This window comes from Salmo salar, chromosome 15, assembly GCF_965601325.2.
Source record: "Salmo salar chromosome 15, fSalSal1, whole genome shotgun sequence".
Classification (NCBI taxonomy): Eukaryota; Metazoa; Chordata; class Actinopteri; order Salmoniformes; family Salmonidae; genus Salmo; species Salmo salar.
The window spans coordinates 99,106,862-99,124,600 of record NC_138305.1 but is presented as its reverse complement, the minus strand read 5'-3'; the positions used below and the strand labels follow the sequence as shown (position 1 = coordinate 99,124,600).

Genomic DNA, 17,739 nt, shown 5'->3' with positions numbered 1-17,739 from the left:
GATCAGGGCATAAGGCATAAAGCCAAAGAACTCAGTCCCGTCTCAACGTACTGTTGAGAGATAGAATAGTAGAATACAGCAGGTGCAATTTCAGAATGTGGTTGTGCATCAGCAGTTTTTCTCTTAGATCAGTCACTGACAGTCACACAATTCGCCATGCCGACTAACAATTTTTAGATTGGAAAGTTTGTCTAGCCAGCTATCTAAAGTTGTAGTAATCATGGCCGAATACCAACTGGGCACACAGGGCATGTGCCCAGGGGCCCTGACCTCCAAGGGGCCCCCATTGATTTTGTTAGTGAGTCTCATTTAGATATCATTAACATGGCATAAGTCATGGCAAAATGGGTAGAATGGCAGGAAATTTGTCATAAAATTACAAAAACTTGTCCCTGCCCCATGGCAAAATGTGTAGAATTGCAGGGAATTACCTTTAAAACTAAAATGTTTCTCTCCGTCATCAAGAGAGGAGCCACTAAAATGTATTTCCCGCGAGGTAGGGGGTCCAACCAAATCACGCTTATGGCCCCCAAAAGGCTGACCCCGATTACACATTGAGATGTCTAAAGATGTCTGTGGATGGACATGTGCCTCTACCTTCCTGTGTGTGTGTGTGTGTGTGTGTGTGTGTGTGTGTGTGTGTGTGTGTGTGTGTGTGTGTGTGTGTGTGTGTGTGTGTGTGTGTGTGTGTGTGTGTGTGTGTGTGCGTCCTTTACATGCCATCATGGGAACAATTAACTGACTAGGCCCCTGTCTCTCAGTAACAGGTTAGTTTGTTTCCCTTCCAATGGCTTTACATGGTAAAACAGCTAGGCTAACAGGCTTCAGGCTGTGTGTACTTCTCTGGAGCTGTTCACACTCACAAAAAAACTGGGAGTGGGATTATACAACTGGACAGGGGGGCAGGGGATCGGAGCGTACACCCACCCACCCACACACACACAGACACACACACACACACACACACACACACACACCCACACCCACACCCACACCCCCACACACACACACACACACAGGGTCCATTCCACTACAACAGACTGACTGACTTACATAATGTGTGATTTCATCATCGGACTAATCTTAGACCTTTAGAGAGGTTGGCTCTGACAGAAGAAGAGATATGGAGAATGACTGATAGAGGTAGAAGAGTAGGGGAGAGAAAGGGAGGAGAGAGAGGGAGAAAGAGAGAGAAAGGGGGAGAGAAAGAGGGAGGGCGAGAGAGATTGACAATGACTTGGAGAGACAGAGGGAGAGAGAGAGCAGTCCCTCCTGCTCAGCTTCTAGCCAGCCTGTCAGGTGAAATGCTCTCCTTCCGCTGTTTCTTGCCTTCTAATCCTCCTGTAAATCTCCTGTAATCGGGTGAGAGCATGCTGCCTCCTGACAAACTTACAGCTACAGGCTGCCTGCTGCCTGACTTTGCGTTCATTGTCTATGTAAAGACCAGGGAGGAGGATTGTGTGGCGGTGGTGATCCATCGGACAGCCTAGGCACACGGTAAGGAGGGGGTTAGAGCAAGTTAGCTGGAGCAGCACGGGTCTGTTGTTGCTGGTACTTAGCCAGACAAACCCAGAGGAACAGAGGAAGAGGGGATGCGTATGCTGTATTGACCCAGGAAGACGGAGAAAGGGAGTAAACAAAGGGAGAGAGAAGAGGACAATACCCTCCATTGGATAGACAACCGTTTTATGGTGAGACTTATTGGCATGTATGGGTTTGTAACTCTGTCAAAGTTCATGGTCCCACTACTTTCTGTACAGGATCTTATCAGAGGCGCATGCTGTGGATTGATAGCACCTTTTATAATGTTCTCCTTCCACACTTTGTTGTTCGGAGAAACAACAGAGACTTGTGAAATCAGATTTTCAGGGAAGGTTGTTCGAGAACAAGTTGTTGTAATGTGACCCAGTAGCACAGGAGGTTGGTGGCACCTTAATTGGGGAGGATGGGCTTATGGTAATGTCTGGAGCGGAATGAGTGGAATAGTATCAAATACATCAAACACATGGTTTCCATGTGTTTATTACCATTCCATTTGCTCCATTCCAGACATTATCATGAGCCGTCCTCCCCTCAGCAGCCTCCACTGCTCAGTAGTATATTGTCCAAGCCGGGGAAGTTAGAGGAAGAAACACATGGTTATGCAGCCAGGCATAGAGGACGAGTTGTAGTGATATCGATCTTCATTCTTCTAAGAGGAACAGCAAAAGAATGAAAACAAAGGCTTGTGGGACTTTAAGAGGTTGAGTGTTCCTATCTGTGGTTAAACTAGATCCTACATGATCCTACTTAAAGGAAGCTTTTAGACTAATGAGTAGGCTAAGCTGTAGTCATGTAGGTAGTTAAAAACAAGTGGTAAGGCTAATTCTTTGTGAAGAGATTGGAAAACATTGCTGTGTGATTCTGTAGGGAAAAGCAGGGCCAAATCAAGCAGCTAGAGAGATAAAATCACATCAATGCCCCTCTGTGGACGACAGCTTTGTTTATGTTGCGGTGAAAAATAAGGTTTTCCCATCCCTGCCCCTTCACACACACACAGGCAGGCGTGCACACACACACACACACACACACACAACGGCGCGCAGATATACATTCACACACAAACACATGCACACACACACATGCACATAAAAAACACATGCACACACACACATATAAACACATTTTTTTCTGTCAGCAAAAGACAGAGAAGCAGCATCAAGGATTGCTAAAAATAGCAGTCAGTCCTTGGAGCAAAATAGCCATTCTTTTTCTGTCTGTGCACAGAGATGCATTTGGGAATTCTGTTTTACGCAACGTGAGAAGTTACAGATAACTTTCTCAAACAATATTGTTGCTGATTTTTACCAGAGCAGTTACCAACATTGTTGCTGATTGTTACCAGGGCAGTTACCAACATTGTTGCTGATTGTTACCAGGGCAGTTACCAACATTGTTGCTGATTGTTACCAGGGCAGTTACCAACATTGTTGCTGATTGTTACCAGGGCAGTTACCAACATTGTTGCTGATTGTTACCAGAGCAGTTACCAACATTGTTGCTGATTGTTACCAGCACAGTTACCAACATTGTTGCTGATTGTTACCAGGGCAGTTACCAACATTGTTGCTGACTGTTACCAGCTCAGTTACCAACATTGTTGCTGATTGTTACCAGGGCAGTTACCAACATTGTTGATGATTGTTACCAGGGCAGTTACCAACATTGTTGCTGATTGTTACCAGCTCAGTTACCAACATTGTTGCTGATTGTTACCAGGGCAGTTACCAACATTGTTGCTGATTGTTACCAGCACAGTTACCAACATTGTTGCTGATTGTTACCAGCTCAGTTACCAACATTGTTGCTGATTGTTACCAGAGCAGTTACCAACATTGTTGCTGATTGTTACCAGCTCAGTTACCAACATTGTTGCTGATTGTTACCAGGGCAATTAACAACATTGTTACCAGGTGCAGTTACCAACATTGTTGCTGATTGTTACCAGGGCAGTTACCAACATTGTTGCTGATTGTTACCAGAGCTGTTACCAACATTGTTACTGATTGTTACCAGGGCAGTTACCAACATTGTTGCTGATTGTTACCAGAGCAGTTGCCGACATTGTTGCTGATTGTTACCAGAGCAGTTACCGACATTGTTGCTGATTGTTACCAGTGCAGTTGGTAACATTGTTGCTGATTGTTACCAGTGCAGTTGGTAACATTGTTTCTGATTGTTACCAGTGCAGTTGGTAACATTGTTGCTGATTGTTACCAGTGCAGTTGGTAACATTGCTGCTGATTGTTACCAGTGCAGTTGGTGACATTGTTGCTGATTGTTACCAGTGCAGTTGGTAACATTGTTGCTGATTGTTACCAGAGCAGTTACCGACATTGTTGCTGATTGTTACCAGAGCAGTTACCAACATTGTTGCTGATTGTTACCAGTGCAGTTGGTAACAGTGTTGCTGATTGTTACCAGTGCAGTTGGTAAGATTGTTACCAGGGCAGTTGGTAACATTGTTACCAGTGCAGTTGGTAACATTGTTGCTGATTGTTACCAGTGCAGTTGGTAACATTGTTGCTGATTGTTACCAGTGCATTTGGTAACATTGTTACCAGTGCAGTTGGTAACATTGTTACTGATTGTTACCAGTGCAGTTGGTAACATTTTTGCTGATTGTTACCAGGGCAGTTGGTAACATTGTTGCTGATTGTTACCAGTGCAGTTGGTAACAATGTTACTGATTGTTACCAGGGCAGTTGGTAACATTGTTACTGATTGTTACCAGGGCAGTTGGTAACATTGTTACTGATTGTTAACCGAGCAGTTATCAACGTTGTTGCTGATTGTTACCAGGGCAGTTACGAACATTGTTTCTGATTGCTACCAGCTCAGTTACCAACATTGTTGCTGAATGTTACCAGGGCAGTTACCAACATTGTTGCTGATTGTTACCAGTGCAGTTGGTAACATTGCTGCTGATTGTTACCAGTGCAGTTGGTAAGATTGTTACCAGTGCAGTTGGTAACATTGTTGCTGATTGTTACCAGTGCAGTTGGTAACATTGTTACTGATTGTTACCAGTGCAGTTGGTAACATTGTTACTGATTGTTACCAGAGCAGTTACCGACATTGTTGCTGATTGTTACCAGAGCAGTTACCAACATTGTTGCTGATTGTTACCAGCGCAGTTACCAACATTGTTTCTGATTGTTACCAGGGCAGTTGGTAACAGTGTTGCTGATTGTTACCAGTGCAGTTGGTAACATTGTTGCTGATTGTTACCAGTGCAGTTACCAACATTGTTTCTGATTGTTTCCAGTGCAGTTGGTAACATTGTTGCTGATTGTTACCAGTGCAGTTGGTAACATTGTTGCTGATTGTTACCAGTGCAGTTGGTAACATTGTTACTGATTGTTACCAGGGAAGTTGGTAACATTGTTACTGATTGTTACCAGGGCAGTTGGTAACATTGTTACTGATTGTTACCAGGGCAGTTGGTAACATTGTTGCTGATTGTTACCAGGGCAGTTGGTAACATTGTTACTGATTGTTACCAGTGCAGTTGGTAACATTGTTGCTGATTGTTACCAGTGCAGTTGGTAACATTGTTGCTGATTGTTACCAGTGCAGTTGGTAACATTGCTGCTGATTGTTACCAGGGCAGTTGGTAACATTGTTGCTGATTGTTACCAGGGCAGTTGGTAACATTGTTGCTGATTGTTACCAGGGCAGTTGGTAACATTGTTACTGATTGTTACCAGGGCAGTTGGTAACATTGTTACTGATTGTTACCAGGGAAGTTGGTAACATTGTTTCTGATTGTTACCAGGGCAGTTGGTAACATTGTTGCTGATTGTTACCAGGGCAGTTGGTAACATTGTACAGCAACATTTACATGGCAGATCTTTCCGTGCACCATGGCGTTTTACTTCATGACCAGGAATGTAAATACCTTATCTACATCTAAATGTTAATGCTACTTCATCTTTAAAGAGAAAATGATTCATTTTGAGTGTGATTTCTGTGAATGGTGTGTGTGTGTGTGTGTGTGTGTGTGTGTGTGTGTGTGTGTGTGTGTGTGTGTGTGTGTGTGTGTGTGTGTGTGTGTGTGTGTGTGTGTGTGTGTGTGTGTGTGTGTGTGCACAGATTGGTTGATTAGTACCCAGCAGGCTACTCTACTCTAGTTGAAGGTGAAGCCCCATGCAGTGACAGATGCTGTAGCCGGCCTGGCCCAGCCTGGCTTCCCAGACATGATAGCAGGCAGGCAGTCTGCACCATATGCCCTGTCTATACCCATTACACACACCCTATCACTTAGCCTACATAGGCTGACTCACTGAGAGAGAAGTCAAAGCTTTTTGTTGAATTTCTTATTCCTGAAAACATCATTCTTGTTAGTCTGTGTTCAGCAGCAGTAGACCTCCCTTTTCATGTTCTTTAGATAATTGCTTTAAACGTAAATGCATTGAATGCTTATTAAACTCTCCCTGATAGTTTATGCAATGTGTATAAAGCAGGCTTACAGTGTGTGCTCAGTATAGACATTAGAAAACTTCCCAAGATGCTTTATTTAAACGCAAGGTTTATCTATTAATCCTGGTATTGACCTCCAGATACAGACTAGACCGTCACGTTCAATGTGTCTCCGAGTAGGGCGTCCTGGTGTCCAGTAGGGCGTCCTGGTGTCCAGTAGGGCGTCCTGGTGTCCAGTAGGGCGTCCTGGTGTCCAGTAGGGCGTCCTGGTGTCCAGTAGGGCGTCCTGGTGTCCAGTAGGGCGTCCTGGTGTCCTGGCCTCAATCCAGTTACAAAACGTCTATCTGTAGCACGTTGGTTGCACCGTGACGAGGCTGAGAGGGCAGATTATTTCTGACTGCTGTAATTGTTCAGATTACAATACCTCCTCCTGTCAACTACACCTGGCTGGGAGGGGCTAGGTTCTCCTCAGCCTGATTCACACTATAGGACCTAAGCTACCCAACCCTAGCCGAGCTGTACTAGGCTGGCCTGGTTACGAATCCCCCATAGTTGATAGAACCGTGCTGAAAAGGACAACGTAAAAAAGAAAATATCGGAGCAAACACTATACAGGTTGCATCGGCCCAAGAAGGTGAATCGGTCATTAAGGCTCTCCTCAGGTCTGGGGGGATTGAGGCTCATCTACTTTACAACCTCCCTCACTCACACTGACTAAGACCAATCAGTGGACCAGACCTTACACTCAGACCAGGCTGGAAATAGAAAACATAGGAGTTACGGCCGTGCCGTCTCAGGTCAATGGGAACCTTAGGAGGCTGTTCAGGAGCAACTTACTTGACAGATCAACATCGACTGAAAGATGTGGAGATGAGAGGGTCAACCAACTATGTAGGCTAATGATTATAAAATGTTTTGTCACATTGGTAATTGAATGTAGTGTAAATCCAGACTCTAAAGGATTGTTTGATGGCTATTCTTATACAATATATGCATGTTTCATGCCAACTAGATCCATGCTGGTTTATTTCAGTTGGTTTACTGTGAGGCAGAGAAGGTTTAGAGACTCTCTATCAGCTATTGATAAACACTCTTTGATTAAAAAAAAGGATCATATCTTGGGGAAATGGAAGAGAAGGGAGCCAAAATAGGGTACAAACAGGACGTTTGATTCATCACATCCATAATTGAGTTGCCAATTGTTTCACAATGTGTAATTGAATTAGAGCTATCTCTGTTGTGTAAGAGTGTGACAGTCATATTGTGTGTGTGCATGTGTGTGTGTGTGCGAACGCGCTCTTGCTGTTCTGTGTCTGTTTGTCTGTGTCCCTCTAGTCATGTATGTCTGTGTCTATTCTTCCAGGGAGCAGCTGTGATGTGGTAATCATCAGCAGGGTCCAGACAGGGTCCTCTCCACATCTCATCCTCCCGTGGCCAGAGGAGGCCTCTTGGTCGGGTGTGATCCCCTCCTCTCGGTGGTCCACCTGGAGGTCCAGTGATGGCTCATGCACAAGATGATCCCCAACTAGGCGCTGGTCCGTCCGAGGATTCTGAACTCTCTGAGAATGAGTCCGAAACGGCAAGCTTAGTGTCGGAGGACTCTATCATGCCAGACTATGAGATGGAGCGGGGTAGAGGAGGCACCACCTCTACGCTGTACGAGGCCTGTAACAGGAACGAGGCGCTGACGCTACGGAGGGTCCTGGAGAGGGGGGTTACTAAGGAAGAGGTTATGGAGCTGGACATCAATGGCATGGTAAGGACTATGTCATGTTTCCCTCAGGTGGTTCTGGGTTCAATAAGTATTTGATTTCTTTCAAATACTTGAAGCGTAGGATGGGACTATTCTAAGAAAATCTTATGGCCTCAGATGTTGTACCTTAGAACAGGGTTTCCCAAACTCTGCCCCCCTGAGTGCACGTCTTGGTTTTTGCCCCAGCACCACACAGCTGATTCAAATAATCAGAGCTGATTTGAATCAGCTGTGTAGTGCTAGGGCAAAACCCTGCCTTAGAGCAGTGTTTCTCAACATTTGGCCTGCGGACTGGCAATGATTCCTGGGATGATACTGACTGGTCTTTGAGATGGTTGGCTTACACTTTTTTAGTGAGTTACTCAAATGTTCATTTTAATGTAAGAGGTCCCACAAGGAGGAAGAAGAAAAGCTTGCCGGTTTCTGGTACATAAAAGGTGGAGAAACACTGCATTAGAGCATATTGAATGACCACATCTGGGTTCTGCTTTGTTTCCATGTCAGAATGGTCTGATGCTTGCTGTCTCCAGAGGCTATGTGGACATGGTCTATGGTCTACACACGTGCCCACTGATCGACATTAACCATCAGGACAATGAAGGCAACACAGCACTGATGATCGCTGCCCAGGCCGGTAAGCATTGCAATAATATGCTGGCTAGCTTTGGTGAGCATATCATATCAATAGAAGCACCTATTCCATGATCTGGTAGGGGTCAAAGCATTATACTCAGGGGTGTAACTGGAACAAAATCAACTGGGAACTTAATCACAGTCATCGGCCATTCAGTTACAAAACGTGTTAAAATTTTCCCCGGAAGATTCCCACCTAATTCCACTGATGATAACAACTATGGCAACTTAAACCTTCCTAATAACAGCCCCTCTCTCCACTCAGGCTACATCTCCATTCTAAACTTCATCCTGAACTACTACCCTAAGATAGACCTGGAGGTGAGGGACAACCGGGGCTTCACTGCCCTCATCAAGGCAGCCATGCAAGGCAGGGTGGACTGTGTGTCTTCCCTCCTCATGGCCGGTAAGTGGCTATAGTCAGTGAAATCAAGAATTGGAGTAGTCATTGAACAGAAGTCTTTGAGTGCAGGGTTGGAAGGACTTCTAAAGACTATTTCCAGGGGTTTTCCTTTTCCAAGTGGCGCAAATCCTCCCTCTCCATACTGACAACTTCCTAACTGATATCTTCTGTTTATTCTCGAATTAGTAGAAGCACAGTTACTATGGTGAAATGGGTTATCAACTTATCATCATAGAACTAGAATGACTATTGTATTATTCATTATGTTTCTATGGTTACCGTGAATGTGTTAAAGAGAAAAAAAAGTAGTGCACTATATAGGGAATAGGGTGCTATTTCAGACACAGACCAAGTGTATGATTATGACAGCCATTTAGGTGGAGAAGGATGATGACGCACATCTATCTGAGTTCAAGGGTCAAATCTGAGGACATTGGTTTTCTATTCTCATGTTCTTGTCTTATCTGGGACTAGCTGTTTTGGGTTGCAGGCTGGATTAGCTTTGTGTGGATTTACCAGGACTGATATAGACATGGCTGTGGTAACACCTATTAACGCTACATAAGTCAAGACAGGTCACCATCAAGTCACCCTACTACCTATTCTTATCTGTAACATAGGAGGCTGCTGAGGGGAGGACAGCTCATAATAATGGCTGGAATGGAGTAAATGAAATGGTATCAACCACATGGAAACCGTGTATTTGATGTGTTCAATACCATTTCATTATTTCCGTTCCAGCCATTACAATGAGCCCGTCCTCCCTAATTAAGGTGATCTGTGATCTGTAGGCACAAAAAAACGCTTTGGGTGTGGTGTAATTTGTGTTATGTCCACATGCCTTATAATGCATTCCTCTTCAGCTGAGTAAATGCTTGAGGACAAACCTCTGAAATAGACACTAGTGCGAGTCCGTCTCCATCCAATAATGCATCCATTTAAATAATTAAGAACTAATTAACCAAATAACCTAAAAGCAGCAATCAGCACTAGAAACATTGTTTCAACTGCTGATTGTCCCTTTAATTGAAACCCTTGATTCTCCTGCTTCAAACTGGAGATGTTCATAAACACATACTGTCTCATTATTAGCCAATCAAATAGTGACAGTTCTCCTTTCCGTAGCCGCCGGACTATTCAATTCTGGCTCTGGCAGGCCAAAGCATTTCTGTTTTTTTGTTTCTACCTGGTAGTTAATTGGAATCACCTGGTGTCCCAGGTCTGAATTGGTCCCTGATTATAAGGAGGTGAAAAATGGAAGTGTTTCGACCCTACAGAACCAGAATTGAATAGCCCACCTCATAGTGTATTGCTGTTTATGTTTATATCCTCTATCTCCCTCCACATTTTACAGTTCCTTCACTGGCCACATAGTAGGACGATTACACTGACATTAATTTTCTTTCAACTGTCAGAGTACATGCCTCACACATTACATTATAAAAATCTAGTCTTGATCAGTTTCCCTTATTTCTTTAGTGCCTAACCTTTTTGCCTAGCTCCTATGATCATTTTGGATGTGCCTTCCTGTTTCTCTGTCTCCCTGCCTATCCCGATGTCCAGGTGCAGATATCAATGTAGTGGATGAGGTCCGAGGGAAAAGCATCACGGACTGGGCACTGAAGACGGGTCGCTTCGAGGTCCTGCAGCGTCTCCGTGTTCTCCAGGCGCACCCCATCGCCGAGCAGTTCTGCGACAGCTACGTGATTGAGTGGCCCAAGCTGAAGGAGCTGGTTGCCAAAGGTTAGAGAGGCCGGCCAGCAACCAGAGGGTTGCCGGTTCCAATTCCTGCCCTGGCTGGTAAAAAGCTGGTGGGCAGTGGTCCAGTAGCCTGCTGTTGTAACCTATAAACTGCTCCAAGGGGGCTGCACTGCGGCTGACCCATTTATCCAACCTCTCCATTGGGCGTGCGTAGGCTATGTGTGTTTCTCTGTAGTGTGTCTCTGTGACAATAAATCTGAATCAAACTGTATTGCAATGCAACAAATGTTACTAGGTGTTCTACATAGAAGTAATCTTCTATCTTCTGTCTTCTTCTAAAGCCATGATCCCCAAAACACTGACTCAACGTCTGAAGGACAGCCTGACCATTAGCTTACCCAAGGACCCTCAGGACAACGGAGTGATGGACCACCTGGTGAAGATGACCACATCCATCCACAGCCCTCTAGTCTCCACTGGCTGCCGGCCCCTCTGCCCCACAAGCCCCCCCGAGCTCGGGAAGCGGCGCCTGGCCGTGCCGGAACTGATGGAGAAGCACAGCAGCAAGGACCTGGAGGAAAGCTCTGTGTGTCATAGTAACGGTGTGAAATGTTCCTTCACGCCTGCGCCAGTGTCGTCGAGCTCCTTCTCGCTCGCCAACTGCTGCTCGAACGCGGAGCGGAGCGATAGTGTTCTCTCGATGGCTGCCAGTGGCATCCGATACCTCATCCCTTGTTCCATGGCCCACCGGAACTCTGTATTCCCGTCTGGTTGCATCCCCAAGATCACCTTCACCAAGTCTCAGGACAAAACACCAAAGAAGGCGAAGAAGGTGAAGAGGCACAAGGGCCACCTGGAGCCTCCGGTCTGGAAGTACAAGTCAGAGAAGCAGGAGAAGAAAAAGGAAAAGGAGAAGTTGGAGGAAGAGAAGCAAGCACAAGAGAAGGCACGTAAGAAAGCTAAGAAGAAGGCAGCCAAGGCGGCGGCCAAGTCAAAGGAGCCTGCCAAGGCAAGTTAAACTGCTGTCTGTAAAGTGCCACAGAGTGAGAGCACAGAACCCTGGGAAAATAAAGCGACCTCTGTGCTGTCATCAGACGGAAGAGGAAGCGAGACACCCCACTCGCAGTTTTGTTTACTGGTTGAATGAAAGTCAATGAACTAAGTAGACCAGACCCAGTTGCTATTGCATTGGTGTCTATGGGAGACCATTTTTTTCAATGATAAACGGCCTGAGAGAACTATCTTGAATTATCCACCATCTTTGCTGTCATCTCCTACTAACTCCATTGTATCCACTGTGATGATGTCATATAAGACGGACAAGGGGACGGCTCCCCTGTGGTGGCACCTGCCTGGGGTCATCATGGAGGCCCAGTTGCAGCCCTACAGTGGGGCCTCCAATAACATGGGTGGAAACTAGTATCTGAGCCGGACTAAGTCTAATAGATGGACTGTTTTTCCTCTCTGCCGGGATATGCTGCTGTAAGGACTGTAATGGCCTGGACATTCCTAGACATTATTATTCATGTATCTTTCATGTGGAATTCTCTTTCTGTTTTAAATTATTTTGATGATTTATTTATTTTTGAGAGTTCAGTCGTTAAAAAGATCAGTAGAGTTTGTTTGGTCTTCCATGTTCTTAACTAACCAATCGAAACTGTGAAGGAACCAGAGCCATAGCAAAGAAATATCTCATTTCTGATAAGCAAGGTACTTCCTGAAATAGAAACAGGACATTAACATGAGTTAGGCAAATGATGAGGGAGGATTATGAACAAGTTTTCAGAGTTGCACGTTTGATAAACCTCATGGTCAGATATAGCACACCCAGACCTGGGTTCAAATACAATTTAAAAGCATTTCAAATGCTTCAGCTGTGCTTGAGAGAGCTTGCCTGTTGATATGGAAACAATAGAAAAGTCCCAAAAGTGCAAACCACACCCACCTGGCACTCCAGGCAAGCTAAAGCAAACGCTAAATGTTTTTGTAGATTGTGAATAGTATTTGAACCCAGGTCTGACCACAATGCAAATCTGAGTTGCAATCTGCTCTGTGCTTTGTTTTCCTATGTACTCCAATTAGCTGTCTTCCAAAAGAAGTAGATTTTACACTGTTACCGATGAGAGGACTTTTGACTTTTATCAAGAGTAGTAATATAATATCAGGGATCCCCTGAGTTTTGATGAGGCTCAGGTACTTAAAGATAAACCTGAGTGGCTTATTATTACGGTGCACAAACCTGCTCAGTTAGAATAAATTGTTTGTTGATCCAGGTCACATGTTGTGATGGAGCTGAAATTTGAAGTATGTTATTCAGTAGGAATCAATTTCTGTCCTAATAGTATGTCCTGTTTTTTTTTAAATAACACCATCTTCCTCGTCAAAGATCCAGAAAATCGTATGTGTAGTGGCTATAGCCAGTCAAAAACCATTGAGACGTCAGATACGGCTCCTACAATATGAAAAGATACGCTAGGCCTAATGAATATTCTATTACGAAAGCAAACATTAAAACGTTTAAAAACACAACATCCATGTGACTTAGTGATGATCCTTCTTCCCCCTATATCCGATAGATTTAGCAGCTTTGGCTATAGGCTAAGCTGGGTTAGTGTGTAAGCTCAGTGAGCTTGTTAACTGGTGCTATTATAGTCACAGTCAGATCAGACAATAACCATACAGCCTAACCATGGATACAGCTGTAACCATGGGGTGTAACCATACAGCCTAACCATAGATACAGCTGTAACCATGGGGTGTAACCATACAACCTAACCATAGATACAGCTGTAACCATGGGGTGTAACCATACAACCTAACCATAGATACAGCTGTAACCATGGGGTGTAACCATACAACCTAACCATAGATACAGCTGTAACCATGGGGTGTAACCATACAACCTAACCATAGATACAGCTGTAACCATGGGGTGTAACCATACAGCCTAACCATAGATACAGCTGTAACCATGGGGTGTAACCATACAACCTAACCATAGATACAGCTGTAACCATGGGGTGTAACCATACAGCCTAACCATAGATACAGCTGTAACCATGGGGTGTAACCATACAACCTAACCATAGATACAGCTGTAACCATGGGGTGTAACCATACAGCCTAACTATACAGTACCTTCAGAAAGTATTCACACCCCTTGAATTTTTCCACATTTTTTGTGTTACAAAGGGGGATTCAAATGCATTTAATAGTCATTTTTTTTGTCAACGATCTACACAAAATACTCTGTAATGTCAGTGTGGAAGAAAAATTTTAACATTTTTTGGGGGGTGAGAAAAACGGATTAGAAAAGCGTTCAACCCCCTGAGTCAACACATGTTAGAATCACATTTGGCAGCGATTACAGAGACTTTCTGGGTAAGTCTCTGAAAGCTTTGCAAACCTGGATTGTATATATTTTATTATTCAAGCTCTGTCAAGTTGGTTGTTGATCATTGCTAGACAGCCATTTTCAAGTCTTGCCATAGATTTTCAAGACGTTTTAAGTCCAAACTGTAACTAGGCGCTCAGGAGCATTCAATGTCATCTTGGTAAGTAACTCCAGTGTATATTTGGCCTTGCGTTTTAGGTTATTGTCCTGCTGAAAGGTGGATTTGTCTTCCAGTGTCTGTTGGAAAGCAGACTGAACCAGGTTTTCCTCTAGGACTTTGCCTGTGCTTAGCTCTATTCCTTTTCTTTTTATCCTAAAAAACGTCCAAGTCATTGCCGATGACAAGTATTCCCATAACAGGATGCAACCACCACCATCCTTGAAAATATGAAGAGTGGTACTCAGTGATGTGTTGTGTTGGATTTGCCTCAAACATAACACTTTGTATTCAGGATAAAAGTGAATTTCTTTGACACATTTTTTTGCAGTATTACTTTTGTGTCTTATTGCAAACAGGATGCATGTTTTGGAATATTTGCAATATGTACAGGCTTCCTTCTTTTCACTCTGTCATTTGGGTTAGTATTGTGGAGTAATTACAATGTTGTTGATCCATCCTCAGTTTTCTCATGTCAGCCATTTAACTCTGTAACTTGTTTAAAATCCCCATTGGCCTCATGGTGAAATCCTTGAGCAGTTTCCTTCCTCTCCGGCAACTGAGTTAGGAAGGACGCCTGTATCTTTGTAGTGACTGGATGTATTGATACACCATCCAAAGTGTAATTATTAACTTTACCATGCTCAAAGGGATATTCAGAGTTGGCTTTTTTTTACCCATATATTATACAGCCTAAATATAGATACATCTGTAACCATGGGGCGTAACCACACAGCCTAAATATAGATACATCTGTAACCATGGGGCGTAACCACACAGCCTAAATATAGATACATCTGTAACCATGGGGCGTAACCATGGGGCATAACCATACAGCCTAAATATATATACATCTGTAACCATGGGGTGTAACCATAAAGACTAACAATACATCTGTAACCATACAGCCTAACTATACGTCTGTAACCATAGCAACTAACTATAGATACGTCTGTAACCATGGGGCGTAACCACACGACCTAACCATAGGTAGCGGCATAACCCAAAGGGCGCAATACATGGGAGGGTTAATGTTAACCCAGAAGCCAGCTGCACCAATGTGTCAGAGGAAACACCCCAAGTAAAGCCACCCAGGCCAAACCATCCCCTAACCCGGATGACACTGGGCCAATTGTGCATCACCCTATGGGACTCCCGGTCACGGCCGGTTGTGACACAGCCTGGGATCGAACCCAGGTCTGTAGTGACGCTTCAAGCACTGCGATGCAGTGCCTTAGACCGCTGCGCCACTCAGGAGACAATACTTAATGTTTTAGATCGGATTTTCGTCCGTTTGGGTAAAGGTACCTGTACCTCCAGCTATATTGCAGCCAGTGTTTAACCTCCACTGACCCCAAGTCAGATCTAAAAGTTCAGTTACTTACGACCTATCAAAAGAATAGGAATGATTTGTTTGAATAAAGCTATTTTTATAAGATGCTAAGAACTATCTCCAGACCATAAATATCAGTCTATAAAATAAACAAACAATATCAATTAGGTAAAACAAACAGACAAATAGGAGGAATAAGATCAAAACTAAAGCAAGAATTTCTAAATTTACAAAAGACACTCATCAACTTTTCATGTAAGTAGATCAACCTACCAAGATAAACCCAATGAAACTTTCTCAAAGTATCTCTACAATATTTGTCTCAGTTCCCCTTTGCAGTTGGGGAACTAGTCAATATACAGTCTACATCAAAATAAAAGCCCTATAGATGTCAGAGAGAGACCATAGTAGCATCTTTGACTAAAGACTGAGTCTGCCTCCAAAATGGCAACCTATTCCCCACGTAGCGCACTACTTCTGACCAGAGCCCTTATGGGCCCTGTTCAGTAGGGAATAGGGTGCCATTTGTGACTGGGAGTCCTCAGACAGGAGATACATACTGTATATCACAGACTGTTTATGCATTTCCATGATGACTCATGTTTTCTATAACTTAGAAAAATGGCTGCACAGCACATTATGTTACTGTACACAAGTACATTTATTTTTCACAGGTATTTTCATTCAGGATGTGCTCTTTAGTTTAAAATTTGAAAAGTGCTCAACTTCTTTTAGAAGCAGACATTGCCTGTCTCTCTATTCTATTGAATAAAATCCTAAACAGGTTTAAATTCTCCCTCCTCTCTCTGCGAGATTATTGCACAACAACAAAACAAACTGTGCTGTCCTTAGAAATAGAATGATATCATTCTATTTTTCTGGTGCTGCCTAGCTGGTGCTGAAAGAATGTCGGAAACAGCCCGGATCTCAACATCTCACAGATTAATTTTGGGAAGGAAAAATAACAGTTTGCTCTCTCTTTGCTAAAACAGTTGATTTGAGGGTTACCAGCTGTGTGTGTATCTGTACACAGCCCAAGAGGATAGATTAAGGGCCATGAGAACAAGAAATTCACATTACTGAGAAGAAAATATCTCACCCACGCTTCAATGTAATTCAGCTTTCCCATAAAGGAGGCAGCCATATTTGGATCATGGTGGAAGATCAACAGTTCAGTATTAGATAAAGTGTTCCACTGGATCTAGATAGCTGCATTTATTAGATTTAGACTGTAGGCCTTGCAGACTTCATTTTCTAGGATATTTCATAATGACCAAAGCTGGCCAAAATGGTGCAATATTTCCCAAAGCTCTAGGTTCAAGCCCTGAATGCTGATTGGCTGACAGTCGTGGTATATCAGACCGTATACCATGGGTATGACAAAACACGTATTTTTACTGCTCTTATTACGTTGGTAACCAGTTTATAATAGCAATAAGGCACCTCTGGGGTTTGTGGTGTGTGTGTGTGTGTTCAAAAATAGTTTTCATATTTGTTTCTGTAACACTAAAGGGGATGGTGACCGGACACCAATTGCAGTACCATGGACAGTGAGTGTGTCATCGCCCATGAGTCAGATCTGCAACCACTGAAGGGTTACGTCCAATGGGTAAGAGTAGGGATTGATGTGGGACTGGCTGTCTCAGTCAGAGCTGCGTCCTGAATGGCACCCTATTTCCTATATATTCCACTACTTGCTCAATGGGCAAGAAGTACCCTATTCCCAAAAGTATAGTGCACTAAATAGCTAATATGGTGCCATTTGGGATGGACCTCTGTCTGTCTTGGGGTCCAGTCAGCGTCCTCAGGAAGCGCCATGCCGTTGGACAGCTGCTCTTCTAACGTCCCACTGGGCACAACAACCTCAGGTCAATATTACTTTGTTAATGATACCAAGACAGTGAGCATTACCCCCTCTCCCCCTGCCCCCCCCCCCCCCCCCCCCCACACACACACACACACACACACACACACACACACACACATAGGCCTAATAATCAAGTTATAATTTAAGTTCAAGAGCAAAAATGTCTGCTTGATGCTTTATTATGTGCTGTAGTTAAAGCATTTACAACAGTCTATCTTCGACACCCATCACTGAGAGACACCAAAGCCACATCTGTAACCCTTTAATTGCAGTATTGAGAGAAGCCAGGCTACATGGGGAGAACCAGAGGAGTAAATAAGAGGTTTGCCAGAAACAGGAAAACCACTATGAGAGCACGTTCCAGCCAGACTCCGTTCAAAACAATCATCTCTGTAGGGCTTATCTTACACTTGAATCAGGAACAAGTTAGGTTCATAGGCAGGCTACGTACTTTATTGAGAGGGGGCGATGGGGTTGTTTGTGAAGTTATTTCAAAGTGGTAGACTGATGCCTAGTGTTCCAGACCCAAACTTAGTG

General features: G+C 43.8%; 1 protein-coding gene across 1 annotated transcript; it reads left to right on the top strand.

Moving 5' to 3' along the window:
- Nucleotides 1–1,220: 1,220 nt before the first annotated feature.
- On the top strand, nt 1,221–16,079 carry LOC106572673 (photoreceptor ankyrin repeat protein). The gene is made up of 6 exons (XM_014147054.3): nt 1,221–1,691; nt 7,325–7,717; nt 8,219–8,348; nt 8,613–8,753; nt 10,314–10,493; nt 10,793–16,079. The coding sequence occupies exons 2-6, from the start codon at nt 7,460–7,462 to the stop codon at nt 11,467–11,469; spliced, it is 1,386 nt and encodes a 461-aa protein (XP_014002529.1). The 5' UTR covers nt 1,221–1,691; nt 7,325–7,459; the 3' UTR covers nt 11,470–16,079.
- The last annotated feature ends 1,660 nt before the right edge of the window (nt 16,080–17,739 follow it).

What these genes read in the sequence shown, in the direction of transcription:
- LOC106572673 (XM_014147054.3), top strand. Translation starts at nt 7,460, where the DNA reads ATGGCTCATGCACAAGATGATCCCCAACTAGGCGCTGGTCCGTCCGAG. An exon ending in GATGATCGCTGCCCAGGCCG is followed by an intron (nt 8,349 to 8,612) that starts GTAAGCATTGCA and finishes CTCTCCACTCAG; the next exon opens with GCTACATCTCCATTCTAAAC. An exon ending in GTCTTCCCTCCTCATGGCCG is followed by an intron (nt 8,754 to 10,313) that starts GTAAGTGGCTAT and finishes CCCGATGTCCAG; the next exon opens with GTGCAGATATCAATGTAGTG.